The sequence below is a fragment of the Anthonomus grandis genome, chromosome 16 (genome assembly GCF_022605725.1).
Source record: "Anthonomus grandis grandis chromosome 16, icAntGran1.3, whole genome shotgun sequence".
Taxonomy (NCBI): Eukaryota; Metazoa; Arthropoda; class Insecta; order Coleoptera; family Curculionidae; genus Anthonomus; species Anthonomus grandis.
Window position 1 is genome coordinate 293,346 of NC_065561.1, and position 14,990 is coordinate 308,335.

The 14,990-nt window shown below is 34.1% G+C and overlaps 1 protein-coding gene across 4 annotated transcripts in view; it reads right to left on the reverse strand.

The window, feature by feature from the left end:
* The window catches only part of LOC126745700 (RNA-binding protein 33-like), a 120,205-nt gene extending 108,706 nt beyond the window's left edge, over positions 1 to 11,499 (reverse strand). For all 4 annotated transcript variants that reach the window (XM_050453671.1, XM_050453670.1, XM_050453673.1 and 1 more), the window contains exons 1-4: positions 11,334 to 11,499; positions 2,214 to 2,344; positions 1,986 to 2,087; positions 1,700 to 1,921 (exon numbers count right to left, since the gene is read on the reverse strand). In XM_050453671.1, the coding sequence (XP_050309628.1) occupies positions 1,700 to 1,921; positions 1,986 to 2,087; positions 2,214 to 2,344; positions 11,334 to 11,344 (466 nt within the window). In that variant the 5' untranslated portion in view covers positions 11,345 to 11,499. The remainder of the gene's footprint in view (positions 1 to 1,699; positions 1,922 to 1,985; positions 2,088 to 2,213; positions 2,345 to 11,333) is intronic.
* Positions 11,500 to 14,990: the final 3,491 nt, after the last annotated feature.

Sequence of the window (14,990 nt, forward strand, 5' to 3'; positions counted from 1 at the left end):
ATTCTATAAACATGGGTCCGGAAATGCACAGTTTTCAAGATACAGGGTGATAAATTTTTTTTAAATATTATTTTTTTTATTAATATTAAAAAAATATTTACTCGATTCTTTTGAAATTTGGTAGTATTACTTGTTCTATTAATAGGCTAATTAAGCCCTAATTAGATTAAAATTATAATCTAATAACTTTCAGCATAGATTTTCCTTTAACGTATGAACGTAAATATTGATAGGCCCAATTATTTTGCCACACAGGTTAACTGGTCGTCATTACTTAAATTTCCTTCAAAACAATCTCAGAGATTTACTGGATGATGTTCCCATAGAAACTCGGCTGGAAATGATTTTTCAGCACGATGGGGCACCAGCTCACTACAGCCGACAGGTGAGAAACTGGCTGGACAATAATTTTACAGGCAGATGGATAGGCCGAGGTGGTCCAATAAACTGGCCTGCACGATCGCCCGACCTTAATCCTCTGGATTATTATCTTTGGGGTAATATGTGCAATATTATTTATGCCACCGAAATTGATACTCCAGAAGAGATTCAGAGGCGAATTCTCGCAGCTGCAGGCCAAATAAGAGAAAACCGATTTGAAATTCTTAGATCGACCCAAAACATTCAAAAAAGATCCAGGTTATGCATTCAGGAAAACGGAAACTTGTTTGAACATTTGCCCCAAATAAATTAGTATTTTTATCTGTTTGCAATTTTATTTGTCAATTTACCTTTGAAGCATGCTATTGAGTTTTAATAAAAATTGTTATTGATAATACTATGCGTTACTTTTAAATGCGTTTTTCTCGAAAATGGTAATTCCTAGCGTTATTGACCAAGAGGTACTTTTTTACGTAAAAAGCTTCAAATTTTTAAAATTTAAAGAAAAAAAAAACAAAAACTTTGCACACAATTTTAGGTATTTTTTTAGGCTCATCCCCTAAATGATACGCACCTGACTAAATAAAGAAAATTATGAAATGACAACTAAATTCAGCATATCAAAATTGGGAGAATACCAAAATTTAAAATTTTTATATTTACCCGTTTCGAAAATAAGTGGAAAAAATCATCTTCAGGTGTCCCCTTTAAAAGGGGCGTAGCTCCCTTGGGGGGCGTTTGCCGATATATGTTTATAGGTAAAAGTGAGGTTATTTTTGACCAAAGAATACGGGGTTCGCGTTTCGTCCACTAATTTTGGGACACCCTGTATAAGGTAACTGCAATCTTTAAGTAATAACGGATCAGTAAGGTTCTAAAAGTAATCTTCGATATGGCAAACCTTTAGAGTGCATGGATAACGTACTGCTTCCTTCCAAAGATTTTCAAGCGGGTATGAACAACTTACGAGGTATGTTGATAACTTCACAAAACGCTACTTTACGTTTACCTTAATGGTATTTTTTATGAAAAAAGTCAAAGTATTCGACTTTGGGCATGAAATTAGTCGAGACGGTGTTCAACCAAGTATTAAGAAAACCGAAGCTGTACGTTTATTTCCAAACCCCGACCTATGTTCATTTTATAAGGCAGTTTTTAAGATTAGCAAGCTACTTTTGCAAATATATTAAGAATTTCTCTACGATCCCAAGACCTTTGGCATTGAACTCAAACAACGTAGAACTTTCAGAGGATTATATAGCCACTGTGATTTGTTAAATAAGGGTTGCGACTAAAACATATATTTGATAAAACTTACCATTATTATTAACTTTGACCACACCTTGAAAATTCGGATTGACAAATACAGTTTTGCCTCTAGGACAACTATTCTGATCCCTCATATGTCTATTCGGATTATTAAACTGTCTATTTTGTGTGAATCTTTCGCCCCTTTGCCTCATCTGTTGTGGAAATCTACCTCCTCTGCCACCTCTATTGTACCTTTGAAATCTATTATTAACTTGCTGCTCATTATTATCTAAATGCCAAAAAGAAATATGCTTTTACTATAAACAAAGGGTTTCCAAATGGTTTTTTTCTACCTGTAGGTTCTGGAGCTGTAATTGGTTTCCTTTCTGTGGCAAATTTATCTGGCCTGGAACTTTTTTCTTCCTCTTGGTCAGGGAGAGATAAGTTTTTTGGCTCTAGTACAATATAGGAGAAAAGTGTTATTTGAATATAGTATTAGTAGAATAAATATTTTGCAAACAAATTTGAGTAGTGTAATTTTTTGTTTGTTTTAATAGTCTGGTAATGAGCCTTTTTCCTACCTGTTTCAGATTGATCCAATTGAGAGGAGTTAATAACCTCTTCCTCAGGATCATCTTGAAGAAGGGCATCTTCCAATTCTTCTTCAATATCTACGCAGTCGTCATTGTCATCGCTTAAAAGTTCTTCATTTCTGAAAATTAAAAAAATATGCTAAAATATTGATATTTTAATAATAATAATAATAATAAAGCTCTTTATTTCAGATGTGTCTGGTCTCGGGTACAGGGAAGACTGTCAAGATGCTTTCATTAAGCTGGGCATATTGACTCTACCCTCTTTATACAGTAGAATTCCTCTTAACCGGTCACCTCGGGACTGCATACCTGGCCGGTTGCCGTTTTGGCCGGTTAATCCGAAGTGTACTTATATATGTGAACATATTATATTATGTTCATTATCTATGTTATGTACATACAGTATATGTATTGAAGAGAGTATTACACATATATATGAACATAATAAATATAAAATAATGGAGAAATATACTTTACATAGTTATGTATTTCATATTTACATACATGAAGGTACTACATCAACAAATATACATATGTATGTAAGTTTAATATGTAATTATTTTTTGAAAAAGTCTGTGATTTTCTTCTGTTCGTTAACCTTCAGTGAACTTCTGAATGCGATATCCCTCCATTTTCTAATCACCAAAACGTCTAATGCTGTTGACTCATGTTGCTGCTCAATATATTTTAATGCAAGTTCCGTTACATTTTCGGCTTCTTCATGAGAAATCGTTTTTTCCTCTTCAATGTCACTACTCTCATCATATTCCTCCGGTTCTTTGGTTGCTAAATCTATGATTTCTTCATCATTTAAAAATTCATTTTCAAGGTGATCGTCACAACTTATCATCCAATTTTCTACATCTTCTGGTTGCAATGCTTCGTTACCCGTTAACTTTTGAAGGTCTTGTAGAGTGGATTTGTTTTCTTCTTCTTCAGTCCCTGCAATATTCGAGGTCGCAACTAGATTCTCAACATCTGGCCAAAGTTTTCTCCAAGATTTAATAAACGTTGAAGAGGGCATTTCTTGAAATGCTGTAGCTAACATATAGATAACGTCCTTGATATTGATGACTTCTAAAAGACCTTTGTCTTCACTCTCAAAGTGTTGCAGAATTTCAGAAACAAGTTTACGCCTGTATCGTCTTTTTAAGCTTTCGATCACTCCTTGGTCCATTGGTTGCACTAAGCTTGTCACATTAGGAGGAAGATAAACTAATTTTATGTCATCTACATCGCAGTCATGAGAATGGGTTGGAGCATTATCTAACACTAGAACTGCTTTGATAGGCAAGTTAACACTTTTTAAATGTTTTTTAACTCTTGGAACAAATTCTAAATTAAACACTTTTTAAACAGGTCTGAATTCATCCACACTGATTTTTGTGACTTATAATAGACCGAAAGGGACGATGGATTCAAGTTTTTGAATGCCCGTGGTTTAGCAGACTTGCCAATAACGAAAAGAAAAATTTTATGAGTTCCCGCTGCATTCAAACAAACGGCCACTGTAATACGTTCTTTGTTCTTTTTAAATCCAGAGGCAGACTGTTCATGACTGCCTAGAAAAGTTTTTTCTGGTAACATTTTAATGTTTAGACCGGTCTCGTCCATACTATAAACTTGTTCTGGAGATAATTCCTCAGTTTTAACCATTTCACCAAACTTAGTCTTGAATTCTGTCGCACCTAAAGTATCAGCAGACTGTTTTTCTCCACTTACATGTGCGAAATGAATTGCGTGTCGCTTTTTCCATCGATTAAGCCAACCATCACTTGCCACAAATTCGCCTCCATTATTAATCTTCTGGTGGATAGCCAGAGCTTTTTCTTTCAAAATTGGGCCGCTAATCGGTCTACCTCTTCGACGTTCCTGAAGAAACCAGATCCACAAAGCTTCATCGACGAATTGGTTTTTTTTCTCGTACAACGGCTGCCCAGATTCTTATCAGATTCAATTTTCGAACAAAACTCCTCAAACGAATGCTTATCTCTTCGCCAGTCATTTACAGTGCTTTTTCCAACATTAAATTCTGAACAGATTTTCGCGGTTTTCGCCACAGATTCACCATTATCAATCCGCTTTAACACTTTTAAACGTGTATCCATTGAAACCACAATTCTTTTGCGCTTTGCATTCATTGTTAAGGAAATAGTTATGTTTTGTACATACCCACAGCAAGAACAAAACAAACTGATCAAAACGACAAAATAAACCTATCCAACATCGTTTATAGTTCAGTTCACAGGGATTTCCCCGTAATAACCGAATGCCTCTTTTTGATTGATTTAGTTTGGAAACTTGAAAATTGTTGTGTGCTAATGTTTGCTGATGATATAAAGCTATTTAGGCCTATCACAACCCTTTCCGATGCTGTGCTCCTGCAAAAAGACCTTAATTTATTCTTTGATTGGTGCCACTTGAATAGAATGTCCCTTAATATCAATAAGTGCCATAAGATTACTTTTTCTAAGCCAAGAAACCCTATTGCCTTTCTTTATAAAATAAATAATGTAGCAATTGGTGTCAAAACAGAGGTTTCTGACTTAGGAATATTTATTGACTCCAGGTTGTCTATTAAAAGTCAAATCAATCAGGTGACTGGTAGGGCAATGAAAATGCTGGGTTTTATCCAACGGTCTACAACTGATTTGTCTTTGTTTACTTTTAGATTACTTTATTGCTTTCTTGTTAGGCCCATCTTGGAGTATGGCTCAATTGTGTGGTCCCCATCATATAACTGCTACATTGAGCAGATTGAAAAAACTCAAAATAAATTTTTAAGGGTGGTGGCTTTTAGATGTGGTTACAGGAGACAGGAGTATTACTATCAGTGGGTCAGGGATAACCTGAACTTACCCACATTAGAGTCACGAAGAACATTACTCGACTTATGTTTTATGCATAAGGTTTTAAATGTTTACTATAGATTGTCCTGAGTTATTGTCTCTTTTTAAACTTAGGGTGCCTTCCAGATCGAATAGACAATCAGAAATATTTTCAGTCCCATTCCACCATACCAATTATAGCATTAATGAGCCAATTATACGAATGGCTCGAAGTGCTAATGGTCTGTCAGGACAGATAAACTTTTTTAACTCTAGGATAACATCTTTTAAGGGGCAGTTAGAGAATATTATTTCATAGAGGCTTTAATTAATTAACTCATCTACACCTTTCATTGATTTATAGATAGTTTTGTATCTGAATATATATGTTTATATGGGTAACACTTTTGTAAATGGATTCCGTAAATAAATAAATAAATAAATAAATTTTGTCACAGTCACACACAGAAATTGCTTCTATTGTTGCTAATAATTAAAATATTAATATTGAGGGCTAAAGAAAGAAAGAAAGAAAGAAAGAAAGAAAGAAAATGTGCTATATTACGTAAGACAACAAAATCTTGTGTACAAGCATCCTAAAAACTAAAAAATTCCAAATTCACTTTGAATTTCAAATTTCAAACAAACATAACATCTAAAACACTTTACCATAAAATTTACACACATTACCAAAATTAATCATAACAAAACAGATTGACAAAAAAAAAACATCTTTTTGATAAATTTCATTAAAAAATAAGTAAAGCTGTCAATAAAACAGAATTTAGAAGAAGTAAATTAAATTATTTAACAGGAAACAAAACTAAAACACTAAAATGATGTCAGAGCACAGGTTAAAAGGTATCATAAAAAAAATCGTCAAGGCTATAATATGCCCTGGATAATAAAAGTGATTTTAATTCTTTTTTGAATCTCTTAACTTCTAAAATTTGTCTGATACATAAAGGAACATGGTTGTAAATTTTTTTGCTAAGGTATATAAGTGAGTTCTTGGTGAGGGAGGATGTAGGGATTGGTAAGGGAAAATCGTTAACCTGGCGAGTCATATGACCAGTGTTAGAGGGAGGTTTAGGACATTTATGAATAAGAGTAGCTGTTTCTAAGATAAAAAGAGAAAAAAGAGTTAGGATTTTTTGAGATATAAAGAGAGGTTTACAAGAATCTCTTAACCCAGCGGAACATAGGTATCTAACTGCCTTTTTTTGAATCACAAAAATTATGTTTAATAATCCCTTGTTGCTTAAACCCCAAAAAGGCAAGCCATAACGAAGGTGGGACTCAATAAGAGAAAAGTAGACTGAACGTGCAACTACCCTTCCCAGCTCATGCCCCGCCAGTCTTACTGCAAAGCATCCAGAGGATAATTTTGATGCAAGATTCAGGATCTTCGAAGCAAAGGCGACCATCAATGGTAATACCAAGGAACTTACAGCTTTCTTTGTTTTGCAAGGGGGAGTTTTCCTAAACATAAGGCCCTTGTTGCAGGATTAATTACGCTTTAGACGGGATCTGGAGAATCCTAACTTTTATTCATTTAGTTAAAATATTTAAAAATGACTTTATTCTAAATTTTTCTTTCAAAACTGAGACACCCACCATAATTACAATTGCCTTCGACTCTTAATGGAATTCGCCAATATTTTTCATTAAACCACTATCAATATTATCACCATTTTAATTCTTTGTTATTGTTTACAATATGCTGTGCATGGAGAAGATTTCACGGCAATTGAATTGGTCAACCGGTTTACTAAAGCGGACGCCAGTGGCGCCGCGTGTCGAATTATTACGATTTGGCCCGTAATTGTACTTTCCACTAGGCACTCTATGGTTTGCTTATTAGTGACCTATGTATGGGTTTTGGTTGGGCCCATAGCGGCTAAACCCATAAAGTAACGAGTGAAGTTCCTCAATCTCCGGTCTTGCGCCCAGACGTCTTTTGGACTACTACTTGAGCAGTTCCGCGACGCATCTGGGGGTCTTTCCAGCTCCTGCGTCCGTCAAGAGTGAACCGTGCTGCCCGCTGTGACGGAGAGAGGTTTGAAATAAATCTATTATCATCTCTCTCCGCCAGCACCTTTTTTGTTAAAATAACATCTAAAACTAAAATGCATTAGTGTTTCTTCAGTTTCAACGAAATATTTTTGAAGCAGGATGGGTTTTAGTAGTTTGATGCCTCTCGAAACTTCGTAAGTAGTTTTCACCGTTGGTGACATTTTATTTGGTGTTCCGTGTTTCCATTGAGAAATCTCTCTTAGGGCTCCTTAAATATGACAGTGTAAACCGCCAGCCGTGACCCAGCAGTGATGAGGATTTCGCCCTGAAGCCTGAAAAATAATTTCGCCGCCCTTAGCCCCGTCAACACACATCATGCCGTAAGCCCTATGTGGTGAAAAATTGCCCATCGCGGGCTCTCGCCCCCGAAAGAAGAACACCATGGAACTTGACCCGTAAGCACATTCTTTTAATCTTAACCATATTCTTCTTTTGATTTTTTTTGTATGATTTAACATGAATTTATTATCACTTTCTCATTTTAATATTTAAAACTTAAGTAACTATATTTATGGTATAATTATCTAAATTAAAACAATTCAATGTTACGCCTTATTATGTAATGCTTCCGAAGTGATCACTGACGAATTCAGGTATCTACCTTTGGGTTATAAACTTGTATATATATATATATATATCTTTTATTTATTTTTGTTTACCTTTTTAAGACCATCTTGTATATTTACTTATATTTACTTACCATGTAGATTTAACTCCTTGTTTCTGATAAATTAAGCTATTGAGTATGAAGACTTTAATAAACACCCTATTTAAATTAAATTAAGGTGTTTTACTACTGAGTGAGTGAGTGTGACTGAGGCAACTGACCATACAGAGAACCCACGAAGCCGGCCTGATAGGTTCTTTTTTTTTTGTTCCATCTTTTAAATTTAACAGGGTTTCTGGAACCTATCAGATCTAGGGAGTTGTTCTTGTTGTTTAGAACTCTTAAACCAAGACCGTCGAACAAACTCAACTCCCTAGAAATAGCCCCTGTAAACCGGATAGTCTTGCCGGGATAATATTTATAACATAACATAATAATAACAGCCCTGAACGTCACACTTAAATCCCATAATAAAGGTTTTGCCCACATTAAATACAAGCCTGTTTGCAGCACACCACTCCGATAAAATCTTAAGATCCTTAAAAACCTGGGCTCTAACATTATCAGAATCTCTATGATTCCATAAAATAGTGGTATCATCAGCAAACTGAACCACTTTGCCCTGCAGTTGGTACTCCAGTTTTAAGGGATCTGGAATCGGATAAACATCCAGATACTGTAACTCTTTGGGTACGATTAGACAGATAGGATTCCAGCCATTGCAATGCCACACCTCTAAAGCCATAATTATTGAGCTTAGACAGCAGTATTCCATGATCTACACAATCAAATGCCTTGGATAAATCGCAAAACACTGCCGCCGCAGACTCTCCAGAATTCAAGGACACATAGACACTCTCCAAAAAGCCAAAAACAGCGTCATGAGTCCCTTTTCCCGTTTGAAATCCAAACTGATTTGCAGATAAAATGCAATTATGTTGCAAAAAAGATAAAATTCTGATTTTTGCAAGTTTTTCAACTATCTTTGAGAGGGTAGATAATATAGAAATTGGACGGAAATTACAAGGCTCACTCACATCTCCACCCTTATAAAGAGGGATAACCACTGCCTCCTTCAAACATGCTGGAAAGATGCCATTATGAAAGGAATTGTTTATGGCAGAAGCTAAGGCATTCAATGCTGAGTCAGGCAAAAGGAGTAGTAATTTTGATGATATTCCATCAGCTCCAGCTGATTTATGGTTTTTTAAGCTTTTAATTGCATCTCCAACATCAGTAAGGCTAACAGGATAAAAGAAAAAAGAATTTTGAACTGACACTTGTTGAATATAATGCAAAGGATCAATATTAGTATTCACATCCTTGAGCAATAAATGAGGAATATTACAGTAATAATCATTTAAACTATTTGGTCTTACTTCTGGTTCTGAAACTTTCTTGTGAGAATGCCTGAAGTCATTTATAATTGACCAACATTCTCTCTGCCTATTTGAGGACATATTCAAGAGGTCACTATAATATTTAACCTTAACTGCTTTTATCGTCTTTCTATATAGACTATGATATTTCTGATGATAAAGAATGTTTGCATTAGTTGTAAACTTGCACAGCTTAGCCAAAAAATGGAGGTTTTTAGCTGAAGTTCTGAGGCCTGCTGTGACCCATGATTTTCTATTTTTCATTTTAAGCCTCTTTTTAGGAAAACACTGATTGATCTTGTCACATAGCACATGAAATAACAAAGTAAACGGGTCAGGAGCCATTTCAACTGCATTCCAATTAACCAAAGCTGTAGTAGAAGAAAAAGCATTAAAATTTGCTCTGCTGAAAATTCTTCCTATATAATGAGATGAAGGAAATACAGTGTTGCATGGAATCCTAGCGAGAATGGCTTCATGGTCAGAAATACCAGATGAGAGTACTCTACATGACACATCATTTAAATTTGTACACAAATAATCAATAGTAGTTGCAGATGAGGATGTTATATGTGTGGGTGAAAGAACATGCATCTTCAAGTCATAAGATTCCAAAATACTTAAAAGGGATGTATGATATGATGGCAAGCTTACATCAGTGAAGTTAATATTAAAGTCACCAGCCAATATAACTATGGAGTGTAGAGACAATTGGGATAATAGAGAATCAAGTTTGTCCAGGAACATACCAATATCTCCTGTGGGTGGTCTATAAACACAAAGAACATATAAATTAAATTGCTTACAAAAACAAAGGGAGAATTCAAAAAACCTTCTCCAACAGAAAGCTATCATACTTATTAATTTTACAGAAAAAAGCTTCAATTGTTTGTTTAACTAAAATAGCTGTTCCTCCATGTATGGAGTGTTGCCGACAAAAATTTGATATAGAAATATAATCAGATATTAAGAAACATTCATTAGGCTTTAACCAGTGCTCAGTTAGTAATACAATATCAGGAAAATCACATGAATCAAGTAAAAGATGAAGCTTGTCCATTTTATTTCTTAGAGACTGTATATTTAAAATAAAACTACTGAAACTTTTTGCATGCTTATTTTCAATGTTATTTATAGAATGTGAGTGAGCTTCATCTTCTGTGTATTTATCTATAAAAAAGAATCCCTATCACAGTCAGTATCTAGAAGTCCAGATTGATTACTTGGTTTTATTGTGGACACATTTTTTGATGAAATGCTACTTTTGAAATGTTTTAAAATATGGGTATACAGTAATGATGCCAAATCTGATCCAAAGTTGCTGGCATGATTAGACTCTAAAATTCTATTTAGATTAATATTATTTGCGTGAAATATTCTATAGAGAGCCTTATTGCTATTATAAATTACATTATGGTTTGGATACATGTAAGGGCTTGTCATCACTAAACTATTGCTGTGTAAATGTATACATTTTTTTAAAATATAGAATGATGAGCAAATACCATTTAACATTAAAATCAACATATCATTTTCTGTAAATTCCTTAACCATAGATGATGCAGTATAAATCAGAGGGCTATTTTATTAAAAATTTGCCATTATACTCAAATAACTTTTTCAGACCAGACTTTTCTCAAATAATACATTACCTACTTATTTTATGTCTTAAAAAGGTGATACAAAATCTATTAAGAGCCAAAACTCTTGTAAAAAACAGTATTTATGTACCTAATATATAATGTTCATATTTGCTTTGTGCACAAGTTTGTAACATTCTTAATAAATGATCAAGTATCCCACATCATAATAAAGTACTTCAGGTGCAATGATTATTTACCATTTTGGAAGTACATGAAGAGAAATAAGTTTTACTTGTTCAATTTTTTAATAATGTAATCCGAATAATAATAAATAATTTCTAAGAAATTAACAAAATGATCACATTTATTAAGTAATCAAGCTTTATTTAAGTTGGCTATAGTTTTTTTTCTTTATGTGAAAATTAAGATTCAAGAAATAAGCCCTAACATAAGCACATAACTAAACAATAGAAAGTATAATAAACATACATTATTGGGTTAGAAATATAAGAAAAACTATGGCTATACCTATCCAGAAAATAATACTTCTGTTTTCTTTTATAATAATTGTATTAAATTTTACTCCTGAATTTGATTCTTAGTGCCTGGAAAAATATTAAAATGCTACTTACAAATCCGACATTTCAGAAGTCCTAAGATTTTTTTAAACTGGTAACACTTCTTTTTCTAAAGTAAAAATAAATGAATACAAGATAAAGATGTTTGGAGTTTTTTCAGTTTTGCTTAGGTTAGGAAATTAAATGGGACATTAATAAGATTGTGGTTGACATTGACAACACTGTCAAAATCGGAAGTGTGTGAAGCTATCGCCCAATCGGTTGACAGTAACCAAAATCGAGAACGCAGTATATGTCTCTTGCCAGCAACTATAGTCCGCGTGCGCTGTTATTTATAATTATCATAAGGTACTTTTGCACGTACATTCCATTCTCTCGGTTTTCGAGGGTCGGATTGATGTGCAGGTTTGGAGCTTACCGATCTGGCCCGTTATACGAAAAGTGCAACAACGGTCCAGAAACGCATTTCAATCTGAGCGTGTGGAGTGCAAAGGCCAAAACCGTACGTCTAATGCCGGCCACTCACGTTCCGGTAGACCTGAGAGGTAAAGTCTGCCCAACCAATCTGTAGCTAAGCGGTATCGGTGCGGGGAACGTGGTTGTAGACTAGACCCGCCTCATTTCATTCATGAAATGGCCAGTGACGTGCGAAATTTTATAAACCGATTACACAGATTTGAATGTATTAAATATTAAAAAATATGGTTTGGTTTTAATTTTAAAATAGGTATTTGTAGGTAAGATATTAATTTGGAAATTAAGGTCTTCTAAAATATTTTATTTGTAAATATGTAATAAAAAAATGACAGACAAGATTAGGGAAGTTTGAGATAAAAGTAAAGTAAAGAAAACACAAAATTTGTAATACACCTACTTAGTTTATTCACTTAAAATAAGAGTGCCGTACTCGATGCCTGGATATCGCGAGGGAAAGAGCACGGCAGATAATCCGAATTATGCTGTTTAAACATTGAATTTACTACATAATATGTATAATTTAAATTATTATTTAAATAAGTATAATCAATTTGTACCTAATGAAGAATATATTGCTAACCACTCCAGTAACAGTCTCACTCTGCCAGCATTTTTTAAACATTAGGTCATTGTCTATCCAAGTTTCATCTAAATAGACAATATTGCGACCTTCAGCTCGGTGTTTTTTTTATTTCTCTTAGGTATTTATACCTTAAAGATGTTATTTTTGGAAAATTTTTTTCTTCTGGCAATTTTTGCAACAGCTTTCTGCTAGTAGGCACAACTTTAAACCCATATAAATTCGATTTATTAGGTGTTTAACTATTTGAAAATGAAAGTTGTCGTCTTGTTCCACCTTCGTCATTCGCGGTCTTTTTTTGCCGGGACTAGAAAGCATTTTGTTGGGGTCCGTCCGCATTCTTTCTTCATCTTCTTTGTGAATTTTTTTCACCATTGAAATGCTTACGCCAGTATATTGAGATATTCTTTCAAGTTTGCGCTTTACTGGTAGATTAACGAAGTTATTAGTAGCTACTTCATTGCAAACCCTAAGAATTTGTACAAGAAGTATATAATCCTGATATTCGATTTTTTTTAGTCGTCGTTCCAATTCATATTACTTATATTTATAGACATTTTATATTCAAAATAACCAACATTAACTTTAAATCTTTTTTGTTTGTTAAGCAATCGAGATAACATTAGGTACATAATTTTTGAAATTTAGTGTCGCATAAATTATGATTTTATTGTAATGTTTTTTTTTCATAACTGTGCTTAGGCTTTATAATTCTCTTATTATCATTTTACTTACCTATAAACATTCGCAATCACTTCCCTTGCCTGGCTATGAATAAAGTTATTCATTTTAACGTAAATAACACAAAAACTGTTAAAAATTATGAACTTTAACAAAAGAAACAAATAACACAAAACAACAACAAAACAGCAACAACAATAATAGCAAATAAACTAAACTATGCTACACTACTCAAAAGTCATAGGTCAGAAATTAAGTAGGTACCTAAAAATACAGCAATAAAAACAGTTTATTAGCTGAAAAGTATTAACATACGCCGCCGCCACTGAATCCGCAAGAAATCGATATTATTCCGAAAATTACACAAAACCTGGTAGGATGCGATCCAATAAGATAGAGAAAGACAGAGGGCTGCATAAAAATAATAAATTAATGGCCGCGATGTCATCAACCAATCACCTGTCCCCAAACAGCGAGATGCTTCCGCGAAAGCACGACGTTGTCGGCTTTGTAAGTTTTATTAGGAATTTCGGATAAATGTTAGTCAATATTGGATTTTATAATATGCAAAACATTAGCAAATAGAACTAAAAAATATGGTTTAAACTGCATTACATAATTTATTATCTTTTTTATGATTAAATAGCTTAATTTTACCATTATATTTACTTTTTATTCAATACTATTTCATTTTTGCAGTAAGACGTGACAACGCTTCAAAATTTCGCCCGCATTCTTTTCGTAGACACAGATCCGATGGTCAAACTGTATGCCTGCGCGGGCGTGCCTGTACAGGTATACTGCAACGTATGTGTGAGCAAACCTGCGCAGTTCGGAGCAACTGTGCAGGTGACCGGAGCAGAATTGAAAATCGATTCGGTGTACCTGTGCCAGAGTGTTGTCGTACGATGTACCGGAACGTGTGTGCCGACTAACCTGTACAGTTCGTCAGTTTTTTCGGTAATCGGATACGAAGGCCACTTGTTTTTTTAATAAAATGGCATTAAGTACGGAAGAACAACGTCGAATAATTGCTGAGTTTATAGAAATTTATAAATTTTCGCCCTGTTTATGGCGAATTAAGGCGAAAGAATATCATGATCGTGCAAAAAGGGATGCAGCATATAAGACACTTGTGGAGAAACTGAAAGAATTAGATCCTATAGCCGATAAAAATGCTGTAATAAAAAAAAAATAATCTAAGAAGCAATGTAAGAAAAGAGAAAAAAAATTTGAAGATTCTGTTAAATCGGGAGCATCCGCAGATGAAGTTTATTACCCTAAGTTGTGGTACTACGACTTATTTGTCTTTCTTGGTGACCAAGAAACGCCAAGAAATTCCACATCGAACTTGAATACAGATGAGGAGACTTTATCTGAAGTAAATTAATAAAACACAATCTATTATTATTTATATTCATTATATATTTAGTTGGGTTTCGTTGCTCTAAATTTTCCATGCTAGAGTTTTGTGTATCGTATCCATAATTAATAACGGTTCCGTCAGCATTTTCTTCTTGAACACATTGTTTAGGTGCGTATGATTTTGGTGCATTTTCTATTAGAAAATTGTGCAGCACAACTGCGGCCATTACTATTTTAATAATGTTTTCAGGTTCAACATTAATTTGAGTATGAATACGAAATCGTGCAGCCAACATTCCAAACGCATTTTCGATCATGCGCCTTGCACGAGACAATCTATACTTAAATCAGAGACAACCAAAGAGACGCGCAACTGTGCGCTAATAAAATATCCGATTATTTTCCATCTTTGTCTCTCTTCGTGAAAGGTGAACGTAGATGGCGCAGATAGCGTTTGCCGCCATAATGCAAACCTCGTCTATTAAGCATTTAATGAATTATTTTAATTAAAATCAGCCGTTATGTCTCAGAAGTCAGAACATCATAATTATGTTCTGAGACAGAACGGCTTTTAATTAAATCAAATAAAAAGGTATTGATATGTTTTT